General features: G+C 29.3%; 2 protein-coding genes and 1 pseudogene across 2 annotated transcripts; 1 reads left to right on the plus strand and 2 right to left on the minus strand.

Annotated features, from left to right (window-relative positions):
* Positions 1-1,646: 1,646 nt before the first annotated feature.
* Positions 1,647-13,802, minus strand: LOC113366807. The gene is made up of 12 exons (XM_026608462.1): positions 13,767-13,802; positions 11,758-11,858; positions 11,362-11,636; positions 11,123-11,275; positions 10,864-11,054; positions 10,035-10,238; positions 8,106-8,283; positions 7,390-7,506; positions 5,546-5,638; positions 4,251-4,482; positions 1,934-2,116; positions 1,647-1,825 (listed from the first exon to the last, which is right to left on the minus strand). The coding sequence occupies exons 2-12, from the start codon at positions 11,795-11,797 to the stop codon at positions 1,647-1,649; spliced, it is 1,845 nt and encodes a 614-aa protein (XP_026464247.1). The 5' UTR covers positions 11,798-11,858; positions 13,767-13,802.
* Positions 13,803-15,940: 2,138 nt separating this feature from the next.
* On the plus strand, positions 15,941-19,029 carry LOC113368310 (cactin-like). The gene is given in 13 exon segments (XM_026609863.1): positions 15,941-16,049; positions 16,136-16,321; positions 16,390-16,771; positions 16,889-17,063; positions 17,148-17,281; positions 17,428-17,560; positions 17,666-17,827; positions 17,898-17,950; positions 17,953-18,125; positions 18,189-18,381; positions 18,465-18,696; positions 18,699-18,772; positions 18,841-19,029. Coding segments are annotated over 13 exon segments (2,103 nt in total). The 5' UTR covers positions 15,941-16,032.
* A 3,300-nt stretch (positions 19,030-22,329) lies between these two features.
* Positions 22,330-23,788, minus strand: part of LOC113366689 — a 51,708-nt pseudogene continuing 50,249 nt past the window's right edge.

Genomic DNA, 23,788 nt, shown 5'->3' on the forward strand with positions numbered 1-23,788 from the left:
ATATTGAAAAATAAAACATTTTTAAGTGATCATTTTCAAATTTATTCCACAATGCATCATATTTTTTTTGGAGTCTTGCTTTTGAAGAACATGCCTTTTCATGCGTCTGTACTCGATCAGCAGTGAAATGACGGCCACAATATCGGCAATTCACAAGAGTTTCCAAAAAAAATATCCCACATTCTGTCGAAAGTTCCTTGGAAATCAATATTTCCAGTTTCTGAAAAAGAAATCGATAAAAAACGATGCACATCAATAGTAATATATGATCAACACGACCAGAAACTGACCGCAGTGGCAGAGGAACAACAGTATTAAAATATTATGAGATAAACTGCATTATATAATATATATTTATATAATATATATAATGAATATAATGTGTATGAATATTTAGTTACATTCATATGAATGATTATTAATTTGGAATTCGTAAATTTAAAGAAACGTGCCAAAATCCATATAATTTTTACGTGCACACGTGTATTGAACCCTATTATATTAGACGAAAGACATTTGTGTTGAATAAAAACTTTATTTTTTTTATATACAGTTATTAAAATTATTATATAGGAAAAATATTTCTAAATACGCCACAAACAACATGCTATATATTATTTACAATCTTTACTATGTACAAGAAATTGAGCATAAAAATATCATACAATATATCTCTAATTCTATGTACACAAATTTCAGCACCTCTATCTTTGAAGCAGATGCAAGTCAAAATAACACAATGAAATTTCATGTTTTCAATATTTTTGATGAAGGCAACTTTTTTCATGAATAGGTAGCCGTTCAGGATTAAAAGTTCTACTACAATAGCGACATGGCACCAGTTGTCTCAGATGATTCATCCAGTACGAATCAACAACATCTTCACGTTTCGAAACTTGCTGCCTTTTTATACTGCAAAAAAATGAATTATTAAATAATCTTACCTCACCTGTAATCACCTATATAAAACAATCATGCATATATTTTTATATAACAATTTACTCAAGTTGAAATGAAGGATAAAAACAATTTGCTTGTAATTTTTTACTCTACAATTATTTTGTATATCTTTAATATCAGACATAAATTTGACTTAAAAATGTATACTTTGAATATATAAAAATTAAAATTTGAATAAAATAAAATATTCTTAAAAAAATCATAAATAATACTTACCTTTAATGGAATTTAGTTCACAATTATTACTAACACGAACATAAACATTCACAAAAAATAAGTATTATTTAAAACTAAAACTGGAACAGCATACGCAAATTGTAAGATATAGTAATATAAATTACATTTGTGGAACATAACAGAAAATTTAAAAAAACAAAACGTATAAACAAAGTAAAATTCATTTCTGTATAATGGACATTCTATAACTAATAATTGATAATATAATACTCTATTAACTTTGGTGACAACTCTCTTTTCAATGCGTTGAACCCCGTTAAGACGATTATGCTTAATGCAATTCTTGCATAATATGACCCGATCTCGCTTAAAACGCAATTTTTGGTCGGTTCTTAACAGGGTTTTACTCTTTCTCTCTCACTTATCTTATTAAAGCTTTTTAAATATGAGTTTCCCTGTTAAGTGTTTGAAAATAATGAATTTAGAATTCAAGATAATGGACATGAATTTCACTTACTAGTAAATCTTGTATCTGGTTTTCGTGGTTCCTTTTCCTGTTTGTCTTTAGGCAGTAGCTCGTTGTGCCTTCTCCAATCTTCTGCACACATCTCTTCATGGGCGTTGATTTCGGATGTAGGCAATTCCACGCCGCACAAATAACACTCTAAAGCCCACGGTCTTGGAGGTGCTGAAAAATAATTATTGATTCAGGAATTAAATTTTGATATAAAAAAGATAAATAATTATAAAGATAACATAGAAGTTAAATATAAAACAATGTTTTTTAATCCATTACCCTGAGGTTTCCGCCATCGCTGAAGTTGCAACGGAAGTTTAGTTTTGTTCGCCGGTATCAAATTTTTTCCTTCATCCAAGATTTTGTTACCATCTTTACGCAAATTAGGTCTTAATGGAGATTTTAACAAGCGCGAATCCGATGAATTTCGTGATGGGCTCTTTATGTCATCATTGTGAAAATCTGAAAATAAATGATACCGAATATATATCATATATAGACTAAAGGAATAAATAGTATATTCTTTATAAATCGAATATTAATATCGACCTTTTATTGATTAATAAAAAATATGCATTTGAAAATCAATTAAAAAATTCATTTGAAATTGTCAAAAACGGACAGAGTTAGCAGAAAATTTGGAAGAGCATAAGTGTTATGTCGAGTTTCGTTATATGTGATCGAAAGCCAAAATATTTAAAAAATTTAAATTTTACACGTTTTGTTTTCAACAAAATAGCTTTTATAGTTCTTTAACGTGGAGCCCGGTGCAACAAAAGTAGAGCTTTTAAATACAATTCATTAGCAATTCCCTTTCACGTAATATATTATAGAAACCCCGACCTAGTTTATCGATTATAAAAGAAGTCAGTGGGGCAAAGCGTTTAACTGACTGAATAATACATAAACTAACAGCTTGTAGAAAAAGCACAGGTGTATGCAAAAAATTCAACAAACTTTACAAAAGCTTTTTTTTATTTTACCACAAATACGAAAAGATTTGTTGTTCTGTGTTTATAAATTAATTAATTATGATTCACAAGATCAACATTATAATAATATTCTGTAGTGGGGTGCACGGCATCGTGCCTTAAGGCAAATTGCTAAAACTTTCCGTACCGTAATTAAAAATCTTGGTACGGAACCCAAAAAAAACTAGTGAGGTGTATGGCATCGTGCCTTAAGGCAAATTGCTGGAACTTTCCGTACCGTAACGAAATGTTCGAGGAATATTAAATGTTTTCAAATAGATTATTATGAATATTGTAACATTGTCTAATATTTATAAGAATTATATAAACTGAATTGCAAAGTTGAAATTATTTGTTTAAAGTATATTAGAACTATAGTCAGAATTAAAAATGAAATCTGAATTATTTTCTATATACAAAAAAAAAAATGTTGAAAAAAAAAATAAATAAAAAAAAAGTTTATACAAAAATTTTTTTTTCCAAAATCAATTATTTTATTAAGACAAGCAGAAAGTTTTTTGAATCATTTAAATCGGACGCTTAGTTCTCTCAAAAACTGCCATTTTTTACACATTTAGCTCCGTATCTTCGAAATGGCTGGGCCTGCCTTTGCCAAAAACTAATAAACACTTTTCCCAATCATTACTAATTGAATGTTTTTTAGATTATTCAAATCGGATGCTCCGTTCTCTCAAAAACTCGATTTCTATTTTCTGCACTCTTTGCTCTTTATCTCCGTAACGGCTAGACCTGCCTTTGCCAAAAACTAATCAGCACATCTCCCTATCAACAGGAATCGAACGTTTTTTGAACCATTCAAATCGGTTGATCCGTGTGCCCGAAAACGTGACTGGAAATTTGTATCCATACATACATACAAACACACACACATCCATTTTTCTGAGGTATGCCAAAATGTTCAGAAACCTTCAAAACGTCGAGAAATGTAAAATTTTTCAATTTCGATTTTCGGCCCATTACAATAACTTACCCTACGCGAAGTTAATTACACAAAATGAGTGCACATTATTAAAATCTCTACAAAATATCTGATAATTTGATGTACATATGTCCAATAAACATTTTTGACCATTAAATGACATTTTTTTAACTTATTTTTATTGAGAGTCCATAACCGCTGGACCAGTCTTACCAAAAATTTAATTTGTCAATACAAGTGAAATGTTTTTTGAATTATTAAAATCGGACGATCCGTTCTCTTAAAAACTGTGTTACCGTTTTTGGCACTTTTTGCCCCGAATCCTGACCTGACTTCGCCAAAAACTAATCAGCACGTCTCCTTATCAATACGAATCAAATGTTTTTTTAATTATTCAAATCGGTTGATCGGTGTTCCCAAAATCGTCGACAAAAATTTGTATCCGCACACACAGACACACACACACACATACATTACCCAGACAGAAGACCAGTCTGAGATGCATAAAGGCATTTCCTTCGCTATACAAAAAAAAACACACACACACATACATCCATTTTTTCTAAGGTATGCCAAAATGTTCAAGAACCATTGAAACGTAAATATATATAAAATTTTCATTTTCGATTTTTTTTGCGATTACTATAACTTACCCTACGGGAAGTTAAAAATTCAAATTTCTCACCCAAGCTCCGTCTCCTCCGCGGCTCCGGCCTTCGTTCCGATTCCGGTAGCTGATCGTTGCGTCTCCGCCACGCGGCTAAACATTGAGCTTCGTGTTGTGCGAGCGAACGCGACGTAACCGCCCGCTCGCACACGATGCATTTCGACACGGACGCAACAGGCTGAGCGGGTGCACTGCAACTGCTGCTTACCCCGCTGACAGGGCCTGGATCGATGCTCGAGTCTCTAGTTGTCTGAAAGGAAACTAGCTGTAAGTGGAATTCTGTCTTAAGGCAATTAAGGCATCGTGCTTAAGGCAAATTGCTGGAACTTCCCGTACCAAAAATTATTATTTTTTTAAAAACGTTTGACATTTAAAAAAAAAATTACTTCGAAAAAATAAGATTTTTGAGAAACTATAAATTTGACAAAAATTACTTTTTAAAAAAAAAATTTTTTTTTTGAAAACAAAATTTTTTTTGAAAAGAAAAATATTTTCTTCATTTTGACATATTTTGGAAATTCTGATTTTTTTTTCAAAGCAATCGTATTGCTTGAACTGCATAGAGACAAAATATAAAGCGCGTAAGCGCCGCGTCGCTGTCTAACGGGTAAACATTGGTACGGAACCCAAAGGAATGTAAACAAAATTTATACTTATTGTTAAAATCTCTATAAAATATCTGATAATTTGATGTGCATATGTCTAATGATCATTTTTGACTGCCAGATGGCATTTTTTTTTACTTTTTTTGTTACATCTCCGAAACCGTTAGACCTGCCCTCATGAAAATTTGATCAATTCTTCATCTTGTCAATACAAGTAAAATGTTTTTTGAATTATTCAAATCGGACGCTCCGTTCTCTTAAAATCTGAGTTACCGTTTTCGGCATTTTTTGCCCCGTATCTTCGGAACGGCTTGACCTGCCTTTGCCAAAAACTAATCAGCACGTCTCCTTATCAATACGAAACGAATGTTTTTTGAATTATTCAAATCGGTTGATCCGTGTTCCCGAAATCGTCGACGAAAATTTGTATCCGCACATACATACACACACGTACATACACACACACACACACATACATCCATTTTTTCTAAGGAATGCCAAAATATTCAGAAACCTCTGAAACGTAAAGATATATAAAAATTTTCATTTTCGATTTTTTTGCGATTACTATAACTTACCCTACGGGAAGTTAATAATCTAAAGTTTTAAAAGATTATTATATACTCGTCAATTGAATTTTGTGAACTATAAGACTAAACTCGCTTTTCTGGCTGTAATAATTTAGGTTTTATGAATTATTTAACTAACCTGATGCTTTTGTGGCTTGCACGATCGCAAATGAATTTCTAAACGATCAGGTAGAAATGTCCTCCCACAATGTTCACATGGCAATAACGATTTCTAAAACAAAAACAATGATGTGAGTTGAATATGTAAATAATCAATATTTAGAGCTCGTACAGCATCAATTTATTACACGCACGTATTGCATTATATTATTTATGTATAGATATAGACATATATATATATATACAAATTATTTTTTTAATTTCTCTGGCTATTATTATTTATGATTTTATTTTTCTGAACTAAAAGCCACTTATTTCTAAAAAACACATTTGCTTAATTTTTTTTATTTATAAATATTTTTTTCTTCAGGCACTACAAAAAAATTCTTTTTCTCAACTAAAAGCTCACTAAAAATCAAATGTTAATTTACTAAAAACTATAACTAAAAATACCTAGACCTTTAGATGCTTTCTACTATGAGTACACAAGAAATACGACATAGTACGTATGAAATGAAAATTAAACAAATATTTTTTGACACTGAAAAAAAAGTATATTATATATATATATATCTATATTATATATATATATATGTCTGTGTATACATACATGTAAGCTAGTTATTTGTAGTGTCTAAATTGCAAATTTTTGTAATGGAACATAGTGATTTTATGTCACTATACGTGTTTCTTTAATTTACTTGATATTCGAGCAAAAAAAAACACTTTTAAAGCCATTTTCATAATAATATTTTGTTAGAAATATATATTTTCTATTTTATTTAAATTATATATGATGTAAACCATAAAATGCTGACTTCTCAATGAAGTATAATTTTTATATATTATATATATGAAACCCTTAAATGGTAATGTAACAATCCCTGGACAAAAATAGAGCGCGTTCTATTTATAAAATGATCTCCTCAAGTTCAGTAAGATGCTTATACCGCAGGATGATGTGTGTAAATGTGTTTTTACTTTATTTGAATTTCGTTTAACTTTTGTAAGAGATATTCTAAATTCTATAATATTAAATTTTTGTTTATAAATATTGTGTTTATTGTAACAAAATGCATAGGGTTGTAGAGAAAAGCTCACACCGCGAAATGGTTACAAGGTGTCCTTGATGATGTGTAATGTGGGTGATTCAACGCGCACGCGACTGCAATTACCATTGTATAATCATAAAACTTGATCTATCCACAAGCAAACCAAACCCAATGTGGGTCAAATGCGAACAAATAATTATTAACATTTGGCGATTCATTGACAATTTAATTCAATACTGTACATTCGCAATTGCAATGTCTGGACAAAATTTATAAAAATCAAGATAAATGCTTATGGATGCATGTTCAAATTTTGACTAATAGCTCATAAACATTTCAAATAACATCGGTACCTACTTGAATAAGCAGACAACATACTCAAATATACACGTAGGTTTTGAAAACAATCTTGACCATAGATAAAAGAGATACAATGATATTACCATGGATTATTTTAAATTTTATTATGAACGAATAATCTTCAATTCTTTAATTAGAATTTGTTAAAAATATTACATAGTTAGAACAATATTGTACTAAATGCTTTTTCAAATTCAACATTTCATTAAAAAATAGAACCGAAGATAAATGAAATATTTATCATATTTCACAAATTATTACTAAAAAACGCAAATATTGAATAAGCATAGCAAAAATAATGCAATTAATTATTACCAATAATTATTTTTTTCTACAGCTTAATTAATAATATCCAATCCAAAATAATAACCAATAATTATTTTTTTCTATAGCTTGTGTTACAAATATATTATAAATTAATAGAATCGCATAATAAAAAAAAATTACATACTTGCGAAACTTTCCAAGCCATATTATTATACTCCAAAGCTGATAAATTGGCTGGTGGCTTCTCTGGCATAGGCCTTCGTAAATGTGCTGGCAAATACGCGTTTTCTCTTTCCCAGCGCTAAAATGATATTCAAATATTTTATTTGATATTTAAATATGTATATGCATAAATTGTCTTTAGGAAATTTGCGTAATTTACCGATATATGAATATAAATCCTATACAATATAACACGACTTTGAATCTTAAATGAAATCTGGCCAAAACCAATTTCCAAATTATTTTAAATTTTTTAACACTATTGAACGAAATGTCTGAAATGGCTTTTACATTTCCAAAAAGTATTACAAACATTGTTGAAATACATTAACAAATGTTTACACAAATCTAATTAAAATGATGACCATGGTTTCATCATATGAATTTTAGATTTTTAAAATCGCGGAGATGTTTTCGAAAAACAATGGACAAAAGAAAAGCTTATACTCTTATATTTTGAATTATTCTTCATTGTTCTAAATGTGTGAACAGAATATTTTAAGCTAAACATTGAACTTCTACTTCAGGTCGCTAAAAATTCACTGTTTAGTTCAAATTTAATGAGTAAAACGCAATAATAGAAAATAGAACAAGATAGAAAGGACATTAAGTAATGATATAATTAACATCGATTGTAGTAAAGTATTTAATTATTAAAATTGGTAAATTATTTATTACCTCCCGGCACCTTGGTTCATGCAGGTGTAATGACGCTGTTCCAAATTCTCTTCCGCATAAATAGCACGTCAATGTACGTGGCCTAAGTGATTGGATCAAATTGCCCTTAAGTTTATGAGCTTCCCTATGAGATTGCAAAGGAGATGTCTGGTGTGCTGATGTTTGTGATTTTGCTAATCTAAAAGAATAAAGATACAGAGATTACTTACCATCGTATACCTCAAATTTATCTCATTTATAAATTAACTTAACATATAACACGTAATATTCCATTTAGAAATGCTTGAAACAGGTATATGTTATGATTTGCATTTATTACAATGCTTGAGAATTAATGTAATAATAATAACTTTATGAATTTTACACGCCTGCAAATCAAATCAAATATACAAACATAACATAGTTGTTTGTTTAAAGTTAGACGAACTCATGCATGAAAGAATAAACAAATAATATTTTCATGAATTATGTCTCGACTGAGAACAAATTTTTACTAGTTAACTGTGGCGCTCTTATTGAACTACGCACACAGTTTTGTATTGTAAAAATCGAGGTAAAATATTATTTTGAGGTAAAATACGACTTACAACTATCTATTTCATTCCGACATAGCCTCAAAATATTCTAAATATATTGAAATCTAATAAAATTTCATTTTTTTTAAATTACAATCTAAATACCCATTGGCCAAAGATTTATTCGCATGATGAGTATACTCATCAATACACAAAATCCATGTCTTCTATTGACCAATGAACTCTTCATGTCTTCATGAGAATTCATTAATCAATAATTTTTGTTATAATTGCTGTAATCTCTCATACCAGAACAATTGTCTGACTGAGATACAGTATGTATGAATTATATCAAATAAATAAATAAAAAAAATAAAAAAAACATAACTGCTTATTAAGCACTCATTTAAAATTAAGGATGAAAACACTTATTAGTAACAAATTTCTTATTCAAATTTGCATAAAAACCAAAAAAAGAAGGTTCATATTTCCAAAACAGCATTTTGTGCCTTATCATGAGATCAAACAACAACTTTACAATTAGTGTTAGTAAAATCAGATTATGAACTTCCCGTAGGGCAAGTTATAGTAATCGCAAAAAAATCAAAAATAAAAATGTTTATATATCTTTACGTTTCAAAAACTTCTGAACATTTTAGCATACATTAGAAAAAATGGATGTATGTGTGTGTGTGTGGATACAAATTTTCGTCGACGATTTCGGGAACACGGACGAAGCGATTTGAATAATTCAAAAAACATACGATTCGTGTTGATAAGGAGACGTGCTGATTAGTTTTTGGCGAAGGCAGGTCTAGCCGTTCCGAAGATATGGGGCAAAAAGTGCCAAAAACAGTAACTCAGTTTTTAACGCGTCCGATTTGAATAATTCAAAAAACATTTCACTTGTATTAACAAGATGAAGAACTAATCAAATTTTCATAAAGGTAGTCTAGCGGTTTCGGAGATCTAGTTAATAAAGTAAAAAAAATGCCATTAGGCGGTCAAAAATGATTATTAGACGTATGCACATCAAATTATCAGATATTTTATAGAGATTTTAACAATAAGTATAAATTTTGTTTACATTCCTATGGGTTACCAATGTTTATCCGTTAGACGACGACGCGGCGCTTACGCGCTTCGATATTTCGTGTCTATGCAGTTAAAGTAGTACGATTGCTTTAAAAAAAAGTTCAGAATTTCCAAAATATTTCAAAAGAAATTTTTATTCAAAAAGTCTTTTTTTTTCAAAAAAAAGTAAGTTTTTGTCAAAAAAGCTAATTTTTTCAGAGAATTTTTTCTTCAGAAATGTTAATCTTTTTAAAAAAAATAATTTTTGATACGGGAAGTTCCAGCAATTTGCCTTAAGGCACGATGCCATGCGCCCCACTAGTATTATTTATTATCTCACCTGGGACTAGCCCTAGGCGTTGCAGCTGTGCTGACCGATTCCGAAGGTGATTTGTTATTCTGCTGCAAAGTTGATCGCTTTAAATTTCGATTTCGACTTCCAATTCCCAGAGACGCCGTTGGAATTGAAGAAACATTACCTGTGGTGCTCCCGTTCCGGCCGTGGCTGTGAAACCGTTCCGGAAGATCGTTACGGCCACATGTCCTAGGAGAAAAAAAAAATAAAAATATTTTACTAAATGAATTTTTTATTAATGTGAAATATTGAGTCACACATATAATATAACTAAAATATTGGGTCCTACATATAAGGTAAGTAAAATTAAACATGTATTTATTTTAAATAATTTTAATTCAATTATCATTAAATAAATACTATTAAATTTGGCACCTAATTAAATAATCTCTAAATATAAAGATGGTAAAAAATGTTCAAATAGTAGAATTACCTATAATGCCCTCCAATCTTCATATATTTATCTTAAAACTAAATTCTTATGATATGGTGGAATATAAAAATGTCAAATATGCAATTTATTTTGAACATCATACTCATGACATTCTTGGATCAAATATTTGTTTGCGTATGTAATGATTAAAATATCTACAGTACAAGTATGTATACAAAAAATACTGTTGATATCTATATAAGGTAATAATTATAATAATATATTTTCTAATTCTCTAATAATAAATAATTCGTAGATTTGCACGAGATGATATTTTTTTAAATAATTGTTAAAAGCTTACTTGTACATTAACAAATTTTCAAGATATTTTTTTTCTGAAATACTATTTTTTCTAGTTGAAGGTTTATCAAAGTTACTTACTTGCAAGGTTCTGGAATATGTTGCTTTAAATGTGGCACTGAAAATACTTCCCTAGGCGTTTTATTACTTAATAATTTATTATTTTTTTGCCCCCTTTTTCGTAATGTACTTATTTCACAATCACTGTCCAATCCTTTGATTGTTGTATCAGTGCTACCAGAAATTTGGGATCGTGGTGATAGAGAATTTTCCTTTGAACAAAGTTTATATTCAAACTTCAAATTGATAATTGAATTCTTTAAAATGTAATATAACTTACCCCTGTCGCTATGGTGTAATTACTGTCGGTTCTGTATTTGGGACTTGATAGAGCTGATGAATCCGAATCGGCGGTCATATTTAATCTCAGATTTTTTCTATTTTTGTTTCTTACAATTGTTTCTGATCTCCAAGATTCATCACTGGAAGGAACCTAAAAATAATAAAATTTCCAATATTTTATGTAAATCACGGTATCAAACTGATTGTTTTGCTTTATACTTTTATTGAATATTTCACCTTAAGATGTTGCATAGAAACACTGGCTCTTTTCCTCTGTGGATTGGGCCTGACATTGTGATTTGTTGTTTCCGATAGTCGTTTCCTTGCCGAAGGCCTGCATAGATTACTAATGTTGAGCAGCTCTTTTCGAACAAGCGACATGTCTACTTTTTCTAGAAATGCAATGTCTAGTAAGAGTGGTCGCTCCAGAGTTGCCGTTCGGGGCCTCGGTGGACGTGCACCCGACTTTTTTCTTTTTTCTACCTTTAGCGGCCATGTCGTCATGCCCAACCCTAGGTAAAAGATATATGAAAAAAAAAAGAACTTTTGATAATTATGAGCATTTTTGCTATTTAGTATGTGTGTGAGAAAAGGTACAAAAACAGGGATATTAAAAAATTCTAAGTTTCTTACCATTATTACCGTTTCTCATGGTATCAGTTCCGTTCGCCATGTCGTAAGTCCCATCTGGCGATCCAGGAGTCACTTGTAATTTTGGCAGCGAATACAGAGATCTGCTGAATGTAGTCGTACCAGTATAAGTGATTGCACAGAGACCCCCCTCATTCCCACAACCATTAATATCACGAACCCTCATTGTTAAACCAAAATATAAAAAACCCCAAGACCTTTTGAATTTAAAATAAACATTTTTCCTAAACTAGAAATTTTTGTCGTCGTAGGCAACCATTTCCATTTACGTCAAACGGACAGAGGATCCGAGTAAGATATTTTGTTTTTTTTCTAGGGGTATTTATCTTAATGATATGTTGGCTCCGGTGACTGATGGTTGACTGAGGAAAGGCTCCCGGGGAGTATGACATGTTCTGGTGCAATTAGATATTTTTATAAGAGCACGTGGATCAGTTCAAGGTTATGTTATTGTGTAGATTAGAAATCGCGATGTTAAAATGATACGAGATAATTGATGCGATATCGATGAATGCACGCACCCCCATCATATAAAGGTATGTCCACATTCTAAATAAAAACCACATACGGATATTTAATACATTTTTTTGAAAGGCAATGACATACATTATTTTTTAAATTTGACATATTTCATATGCTGATCATATTGTTTGTCACATTGAAAACTACTTATATTAAAATATTAATATAACTTGATATGCACATTGTAAAAATATATCATCAGACTCATAGTTAAAATTTTGAGAGAACTTAAAGTGGAATATTCATTGTTATTATCAGCCTTCGATAAATTAAACCATTTAATGTAAAAACTATAGTAAACGATATATTAAACTATATAGTTAAATTATTCCAATTAATTAAATTACAAATTTCTAATTATTTTAATGAATAAAAGCTCAAATTTCTTCATATCTTAGTTTTTTTCTTTATGATTAAATGAATAGGAGTAGGTACTACATTTAAATATTAAAATTATTACATTGTTAAAAAATTCCTTATATTGCTGATTATATTATTTAAAACAATAAGTAAATAAAGAAAATTATACATTAATGTATTACCGATTTTTTATATAAGTTTTAACATAAGAACATTTAACAGTTAGAAGTTAAGGCAAAAGGGTTGAATCGTTGATAGGACATGCCTTTAGGAATATCGTGTTTGATTTTAATCCAATAAAAATAATTTGTGTCGAATTACCTATGGAAATAAAATATTCGTGGATAAATTACATTCGTAGAAATTCAATAATGCTCATAAGCTTTCGTAATACATACATACGTTTATATAAATTAATATTATATACATATATTCGTGATTAAGTTCATTGCCATATTCAATAACGATTTTTCAATCGTGATCATATTTACATACTGTGTACATCATTTAGTAATTTTTCTCGTCTTTTTATTTATTTATGTTTATATATAACATATATATATATATATATATATATATATAAACATAAATATATTCAATTTGTGGGCATAAAAAACATAATTATTTAAAGTTTTAATAAAATCTTGATCGTGAGATGGATTTCATCATTTATATTTTTGAAAACAACAATTTAAAAAGTAAGTTTTAAAATATTATATATATATATATAATTTTATATAACAATATAAATATTATTATATATGCATATCATATTACTCATACTAAAAATTATTCATACCTGATGTATTTTTTTACAAATTTTCAATTTTTGCGCAAAAACCATTTATAACATCTACAGCAATTTCAAGAATAACCATAAGATTACTTTATATCACAATTCATTCAATTTACCGCCCACTCTGCATCACCAAACAAGTACACACATTGAATATTAACATACGCAATAGAGGTTGCATGTATGACGTTCAAATAGAAATTTAAAACTTTCAATGCCACACAGATCTTAAGTCGATTCAAATATATATTTCATAACTCGATTCACAAATTTATTAATCACAATATAAAAGTGAATCAATGAAAAATTCTACCTTTTGTTGCCGCGCTGGTTGCCGGGCGACTAGTGTCGAGAATCGGCTACGGAAACTTAAACTAAACCCACTCAGTGGGATCTCAGTAGGAACATTTCCAACCTCCCACCACGGAGAAGGCACCCCACTAGTATAACGCAATAGAAGGAAATACTCACGTATTTTGTAAGGGTTAATAATAAAGGTTCCTGACCTCGCCGAAGTTCGAAACGTTTAGGGGAGCTTTTTAAAAAGTGATATGTCGACGGCCTGATTCCTCAGAATTGTGGACAAATAATGACTTATTATGGATTAATCTAGGCCAAGAACCTGTACGTACATGTAATTTGATAAATAATTAAATGTATTGACGACGTATTTAGGGAAAATTCTCCTATAAATATATGGACTCTTTTAAATATATACTTGTATCAATATTGAATTTTTAATATAATTAGCAGCCACTTCGAAGAATTAAAAAATTGAGTAATATTTTCACTTCTTTATTTGAACGTTTCGACACTTGATATGTACCATCATATAGCAAAATATACCAGAAAGATAAAAAAACACAGTTTTTCACAGTTCGATTTGAATAATGATGGATTGAGCATCATGGCTTTGTCAAAAAATTAGGATGTTATTTTTATTTTCTAATTATAGTTATGTTTTGATATTTATTGTTAATTAAAATCATCTAAAAATATTTTAAATTTTGTTTCAGTAAGTTGACGAGTGACGACACGTTTAAATAAAGAGGTGCTACTATTTTTCAATTTCTTAATTCGATGATTTAGCTGCTATAATTACTTATATTATATATATATATGTATATATATATATATATATATATATAATTTTCAAACTTCTGATTATTAATCTCCATTTTCTTTAAAAAACTTATTTGTTGGAATTTTCTTTTATTAAATTTATTCAAAGTTTCAGGTATTAAGATGCACCCTTCTTCAGGAACTATTGATAACAATTTTTTCTTATTATACATTAATACACTTAAAGTTATTTGATTTTGGTTATCTTTAACAATATAACTGGATTAAACCAGAGTCATATTTTCATGACCTGGATGATTACCAAATATTATAAACTTATGAGAATAAAAATACTCTTATGAGAGTTGCACTTCAATGATATATTACATCTTTGATATTTTAGCTCAATTCTTTTATATATAATTACTAAATTACTAAATTATGATAAATTTGCTTAGTAGTTATGTGTCATAAATAAATTAGGTTCATAATTTATCTCCACGCAAAAATTAGACCGTTAGATCATCAAAATTTTATTCAATCAGACCCATAGGCGTAGCCAAAGGAAATCTCTAGAACTTTTAATATTAACTGAAATTTATAGAGATGTTAATAATGTCTTATTTTGGTCTGCCCCACCTATAATAATAAAAAGCTACGCACATGGTCAACCATATAGCAAATATATAAACACCTACGATCAATGTAAATAAAAAGTGGTTTTATTTCTTTGCTTCATGTGTAAGAATGACATCATGAATAAAAATATTGATGCAAAATTTCTATGATTGTACTTAAGTAGTATAATATAATAAAACGTGTTTCAGATAAATGTAGTACATTTGGGAATATTTTAGACGTACAGCTTCCTTATATAAAGTTCCTTATAGTAAATCTGTAAAAATAAAATTATGCGCATATTCTATTTAGAAATGAAAAATATAATAAAAAATAATTTTTGCTACTTTGTTAAAATGAGCCTTTGATGTTATCTTCAGTTATTTAAAAATGAAGACCATAATGGAAAATAATTTATGGTTACTTTGTGTAAATGAATCTTTGATATTTATTTTACCATTTGGAAATTAAGTCTGCAGGGAAATTTATTGCTACTCATTTGTCAAAATGAACCTTCGGTATTATAAAAAACAGCTAATAAATATTTTAAAAATAAATTAAAAGATAATCTAAAATGCTTTCAAGTAATATAGCATAAACAATTATTTTAACTTTATGTAGAACTTATTACTAGCTTAAAATATATTAATTATCATAACTTCAAATATATTGTCATTTTAATTTAAACTTTAGGTAATATAATTTTGAAATTCGCGCTCAAGGTTTCAACAGCGACATCTAGTTCTTAAAAGCAATACTCCGTAAAGCAAACTCCGTAATATTAATTGTCAAACATTTTAAATGTCAAAATAACCTCATAAATATTGTTCGAAAACCATAAAAATATTTTTTTTTAATATATATATAGATAATATGTGTTGATTTTCCATTAGGACAAAATGCCAAAATATGAAAGGTATTAAAAATATAAGCTAAATACGTGTAGGTTATTAAATAGTACAAAATTTAAGCATATGAATTGATTATTTAATTTCCTGACAGAAAAGAAATAACATCTAGGGATAGAAGATATTCAAGAGATAGGTCTCTGTCAGAAGAGCGTTCTTCTAAAAAGTCAAGAGAACGCAGCAAAACTAGATCACGTAAATCAGACCATAAATCAAAGAAGAAAAGCAAAAGTCGAGACAGATCTAAAAGTAGATCTAGGAAGAAGAAGCACCGCCAAAGGTAGATTTCTTTTTTCAATATTTTATAATTATTTTCATAAAACATTCTTGATTAATGGATTTTTATAGGAGTAGTTCATCATCAAGTTCTGTCTCATCTGATGGTTCATTAAAACTATTACAACGACTTCAAAATGAACGCATACAACAAGCTCTTGAGAAGAAACGAGAGAAAGAGGCTATGAAAGCCAATGAGACTCCTGAAGAAAAACGTGCAAGGCGCCTAAGAGAAAAGTTAGAAAAAGAACGTAAACGAAAAGAAAGAATGGGATGGGATAATGAATATCAACATTACACAAATACTGATAATCCTTTTGGAGATGGTAATTTAACAAGTACATTTGTATGGAGTAAAAAATTAGATAAAGAAGGATTAAAAAACATCAGCCATGAAGAAATAGAAGTTAGAAACAGACACAAGCAACTTGAAAATAAAATGGAATTGGAAAAGGTGAATTTTTCTTTGAATATTGTAATAGCAATTACAATTTACTTGTTAATTACATATGAAACTTGTGAATTAAATGGTAGGTATTTTATTTATATTAATATTTGTGTGAATAAATAGGTTAAAAAAAGAAGACTAGAAAGAGAATTAGAAAAACAACAACGTGAAGAAGAACAGTCAATGATGCAACGCAGCAAAGAAGCAGCACAATTTGAGGAATGGGAACGACAAGAAGATCGTTTTCATCTTGAGCAAGCAAGACTACGCTCCTGTATACGTATACAGGATGGACGAGGTAATACAATTGAAGAGAATCTTATTGCAGTATTAATTTTTATACAAGTTTTTTAACAATTAAACATCATTTTATTTATTTAAGCAAAACCAATTGATCTACTTGCAAAATATATTAACTCTCAAGATGAAGTTGATGCAGTGGAAATGCATGAACCGTATACATATCTCAATGGATTAGATGCTACAGATTTAGAAGATTTGATAGAGGATATAAAGGTATATAAACTAATAACATTGAAACATAATATCAGCAAATTTCTGCATATTTGCACGTTTTTTTTTAAAATTAGCTCTAATCATAATCCAATAATAATATGTAGTATTAATGTATAACTTTTTTAATATCATATATTTTTATATAGGTTTATAAAGAATTAGAAAAAGGAAACAATATAGATTACTGGAATGATTTGACCGTTATTGTTGAAGATGAATTGCATAAACTTAGAAAAATTGCTGGGCAAGCAGAATCTGCAGCTGTTGTTCGCAGAGAAGGTAATAAATAATAAAAGAGCAAAGTGGTATTTTATAACCACCGACATATACCATTTTCTTTACAAATTAAATACTTTTAATTACAAATATTTATTTTTTATATAGGTATTCATCAAGCAGTTGTAAAGGATGTTACAGAAGTGTTCAAGGGTAAAACAACAAACCAGTTAGACCAATTGCAGAAACAAATTGAGAATAAAATTTCTGGTACAACTACTGATGGAATAGATATAGGATATTGGGAATCATTGTTATCCCAATTGAAGGGTAAGTCAATGAATTTTACACATTATAAGACATAGAAATTTATTATTATTTATTTCAATGTTTTCTTTAGCTCATATGGCAAGAGCCAGACTTCGAGATAAGCATCAAGAGATATTAAAAGAAAATTACAATTACTGCAAGCTGAACAACAAGTTTCTACAAATTCTGAATCCGTTGAACCTGTGGCAGAATCAAGAGTTCCGGTTGAATCAAATCCAGGGCAAGCTGTAAATAAGCCAAAAGATAATGATCGCAAAGAAAATACTGAAAACAGTGAAGAAGAAGTAGATTATGATAGGTAACATTCTAAATCCTTATTATTTAGACAATGTCTAATTAACTTTCTTCATTAATTTTTCAGTGATGAGTCACAATCTCCGGCAAGAGATTTACTAACTGCGTCATTTGCTCTTTATGAACAAGGGTGCTACAGTCCTGTTTATTTAACACCTGCCCAATTAGAACCAGGAACTGTTATCGTTGAAGAGGAAGTGGACACTAAACGATTAGAGTTCAAAAGAGACACAATACTTAATGGAAGCAGTAATAAAGAAGTAAGTATTTATATCAAATATGTAAATACAACAAAATAATTGAAATAGGGATATATGCAAATATATATAATCTTATTTTTTAGCAGAGCTTGTCCAAGCTTGAATTAAGCCTTCGAACTGAAGCGCGTCGTGGGATGGGTGGCGATGAAGCAGAATTTTCTGTTGAAGCAGGAATAGGTGAATTCGATATTCCTGTTTATTTATGGTCTGATAAATACAGACCGCGAAAACCAAGGTATTTCAACAGAGTGCACACTGGTTTTGAGTGGAATAAGTACAATCAAACCCATTATGATATGGACAATCCTCCACCCAAATTGTACAGGGATACAAATTCAATATATTTTATCCTGATTTAATAAATAAATCGGACACACCGGAATATTTTTTGGTATGTATAACTCAATACATAGTATTAATAATTATGTAGATATACTAAGCATTCTTTTTTATCTTTAGACACCTTGTCCTGACAACAAAGATTTTGCAATTCTACGTTTCAAAGCTGGCCCTCCATATGAAGATATTGCTTTTAAAATTGTAGCAAGAGAATGGGAATATTCATATAAGAGAGGTTTTAGGTGTCAGTTCCACAACAATGTGTTCCAGTTATGGTTTCATTTCAAACGTTATCGTTACAGAAGATAGTCATATTATTTTAATTATATTATTTTACAATCAATGATTCATTTGTATTATGCAAATATGGTATAATTTATGAAATAACAATTTTAATAAACTTGCATCAATTTACCTTTTCAATTTTCGTTAGTCCTCTTACATTTTCAGAAATCATAAACAAATCACATTTATGGCTTCGGTGTGGAATATTCATTTTTAAAATGTTCAAAACGCAACACTTGGATTTTACAAAGGAAGAACAAATTACCAGTTTAAAAACCTGTTAAATCAGATATTTTTATTAACTCACATGGTTTTTCACTAAATACTTGTCATTCTGGATGGCAACTATATCTTTCAAGTCAATCATTATTTATATTTAATTAATTTTTTCCGGGACTTCTTATTTGACAGATTTTATTAACTCAATGACTTATTTTATTATGACTTATTCTTTCTCACATTTTGGACATAAACAGAAATAGTATTGCCATAATTTGAATTTAACCCTTAACTGTCGGAAGAACCATGTCACGTGACAACGATTGAACCAATCAAAACTCGCGTACGATTTCAAGTAACATGGCTTTTTCACTGACATATTGTTTGTATCGTTTTTTGACGTTAATTTTCAATATAGTGAACCAAAAAATGAAAAAGAAAAATAACAGATATTCCAATAGTGATGATAGCAACGAACATTTCGAAAGTAGTTCAAATAGTAAGTATAGTATATGTAAATAATTATTAAGAGAGATATTGCATATAAGGATTAATTCCAGTTTGTGACACTCATGTTCGTTCCGCCATTCTTAAATCTTTATAAAAACATAAATTTGATTAAATAAGAAATGCACATAATATACAATATAATATATAATTTATTTACAATAAAAACTGGAACACAAGCAATTATTCTTAAGATTAAATGATGGGTTCACATGCAACATTTCAAATACTCGAAACATCGATATATCTATTGTTGCAAATTAAATACTGCGAACGATGTTGTTCTCTTTTCATTATTTTGGTTATTGTCATAACAACATAAGATAAACCTTTTACTTAATTGAACAGGAATGGAAAGTATAAAACCGTGGTTTTAATAAAAGTAAGATTATAATTTAATGATTGAACCACTTTTGATTAAATATCAGTAAATGTAAAAGCCTCGTATAAAACGATGATATGATAACAGATAAGGCCAATATAGTGATTAAAGTACAATCTTTAGACAGTGAAAAGTTTAATTAATTGTTTATTCTAAAATAAAATTATTATTCAATACTATTTACATAAATAGATACTCATAATACAAATATTAAACATAAATAATTCTTGTAATCATGAGTATAATGAATACTAATATAAATGGGTTTATTTAATAACTAATATCATGTATATAATGTATAATAATTTGTATTCGATGTGAAAACACATAACATAACAAAAAACATTTAAAACTAAAATCTGTGTAAAAGAGAACTAGTGTAAAAAAGGAATAATAATGATGTTCATATAATATAAATTGTATCTGATAAAAAGTCACTCAGTGATTTTAAATACTCATTAAATTATTATCGAGCTGAATCCTATTGATAATGCATCCGTTTAATGGGGTTATACTGCGTGAGAATTATTATGAATCCAAAAGTTAAAACAAATGTTATAAAAGTTTTTAGTATAGTTAAGAATATTTATATAAAAATCAATATTATCCTACCCTTTTCGCAGTAAAACCCAGCTTAGTATGCAAACTATAATTTTAAATCGAATAATATCACTTACACTTTTTTGCACTTACAATTATGTCAGTACATTATCATTCTTATGACATAAATCGTTACAAAAAGTCTACTATGTCGATTATTATAAATTAAAATGCTTTCTCTAGAATTTTTCTCATTATTTGTGACTATACAAGTAGTAAAGTTCGTTAAGCTTGTTAGAAATAATCTTGCAATCCTAAACATTTACAAAATTACGATCACTTTTTCTTAAAAAACATCAAAGTTATATTTATAATAGGAACATCATAAAAATCTTCAACGATTTTTATTTTTCCTTACAAAGTCTCACATATAATTGTAAAAGTATTTTTAATAGATTATAATATGTGCGGTTTGACACATAACAAATTTCAATTTTATCAAAATTCAACAATGGCACCTCATTGACATTGTTTCTAAATTTTAGTCTTTTATGCTGTTGAAAAGAGTAAATAAAAAAATTGAATATACATTTTTTATCATCCGTCCACTGCAGACCAAGAATCGGGTTTATGATGTTTTAGAATCCCCATTCATTTTTGAAGTTTACTTTTTGGTATAAATTTATTATAAAGTTTTAATTCGATTAATGTTTATATAAAATGTTAAATGATTTTATACACCCGTTCTCATGAATAAATTTCAAGTTTTGAATGCGGAAAATAAGGATATCTTTTTGCATTAACTTTGATTGAAAATTCTTTTAAAAATAATGTTAAAAAGAATGGATATAGATCGAATTATAATTTAAGTTCTTTTATTATTGGTAAGATTATATGAGGAATCAATATTTCTTTTCTTTAATAAATGTCAAGAACATAAAGAATAAAATCATAATTTGCTTTTAAATGTGATTTCCAATCAACATTCAATACAGTGAGATCATATATATGTATATATAAATATATAAATATATATGTGAACATATTAGAGTCTGTTCATTTGCCTTATCATGCTTACTTATCATGCTCTTAAGTCCGAATAATACACTGTATATCATATATAAATATTCTCATAATTTGTTAAAAATGTAATGACTTAAATTTGTATTTCAGTCAAATGCTATTACTGTCACTCAATTATATAAAAGCTTATCAGTGGCAGTATTATGAAAATTTTTTCAAATAAATAAATTTCTTTTAACTTAAAGTATAACTCTGAGAAAACAAATGAAATCAAAACTAAACACACATATATATATATATATCAAATTGGCTACAATTATATTCAAGCTATTGTGTTAAACTTTTATTTCAATATTTAATTTATTTAATAAAAATTCAAATATTATAAAAATTCATTACCAAATAGCACTCGTTGATCCAAAATAACAAATTAAAATCATTGATCAAATGAACAAACTGTAATATCTCATTATCCCATGATACCTTATTATTGATCTTGTAATTGTAGTTAGTGAATCAATTTTCTTGGAGCTGACATGCCTCAGCGATCCGCAGCCATATGGTTGCAGAGTGGCGAAATGCAGTCCGTTGGCCGTCATCAGCACGCGCTGTTGAGCCTGCACGCTCTGACCGTACACAACGGCCGGGAATTGGGCCGCTGGTGGGCACGGCGCATTTGCTGCTGCGACAGTTGTTGTTTCTGTCTCATGGTGTTGTATTGAAACATAGAACTGCTGGTCTATTGGATTGAAAAGTATTAACATTAGGAACGTGATATACTGGTTTGACATAACAAATAATGGTACGAATCTGTCAATAATCTTTTACCTGGTATATGGACTCGCCGGGCGGTGGACGGATGGCGCGGTCTCAGTAAGCCGACGCCTCTTTATACTCACTGCCTTCCATGGTGAAGAAATCTTCGAGTTTCCATTGCAATGTTTCAAATGTTGGTCGCTTCATAGGATCCTTTGCCAGCACTCCAGCATAATATCATACAAGGCTGAGGGACAGTTCTGTGGGCACGGCATACGATAGCCATGCTCTACTTGATGTAATACTTCTGCGTTTGTCATACCTGGATAGATTTTAAATACAATTAAATAAAACATTCTATTGGATAAATAAAAGTTACAATAATTAAGTATAATTACCTGGATATGGAATCCTGCCATATGTAACCAGCTCCGTAAGTAATATACCAATGACCAGACATCAGACTTAATAGAAAATTTGCTATAGTTTGCGGCTTCTGGCGCGCGCAGTCCATAATTGGAAATCTTGCACCGACACGAGCTTCATACTCATCCTCCTGTAAAAAAATATATTATTTTTGATAAAATTATTAATTTTACTAAAGTACCCAATGACTTTTATATATTTGTATATGTTTTCCGTACCTTTATTAGCCTGGCAAGACCGAAATCAGCAATTTTAACTACATTAGATTCAGCAAACAGAACGTTTCTGGCTGCCAATCTCGATGAATATAATTCTGAGATTCTAAATACGCCATACCGGTCGCAATTTGAGCTGACATCTCTATCAATGGTGCCAGTTTTTCCTCGACCTTTTACCTATAAGAATAAAGTGTTGAAGAAAATATTTATTGTCTGATAGATCATTTTATAACAAAGATAAATTCATCATACAACATTGAACTTCAAAAATTAAGTTAATTTTTAAAAACTTTTGTATCATTTTGTGTCCAAACGACAATCATATTGAAATATTTAAATAATCTAATAATATTCCAATATTTTAAATAATCAGTATTTCTAAAGAAATTTAGCAGCATTCAATCATTCTAACCTTGTAAATATTCTAGCAATGATCCGTTCTTCATTAACTCTGTTATGATATAGATCGGTTCTTCATTGTGCAAACAGCGAATAACTGAATAAGTTTTAAATGTCGCAGTTTTTCATGATTTGAGCTTCAGCCAAAAAGTCTTTGGGGTCATTGTGCCTGGTTTTAAAGTTTTATCGCTACTGGAGTTGTGTTGTTCCATAAAAATTCCCAAACTTCGCCAAATGGCCATGACCAAGCTTGCGTACAATTTCAGAGACGTCCTGTCTATTTCCCACTGATCTCGTGTACGATGAGAAAGAC

Source organism: Ctenocephalides felis, unplaced genomic scaffold (assembly GCF_003426905.1).
Source record: "Ctenocephalides felis isolate EL2017-DRISC unplaced genomic scaffold, ASM342690v1 CF-g0.4_SCAFFOLD_01170, whole genome shotgun sequence".
In the NCBI taxonomy this organism is placed as follows: domain Eukaryota; kingdom Metazoa; phylum Arthropoda; class Insecta; order Siphonaptera; family Pulicidae; genus Ctenocephalides; species Ctenocephalides felis.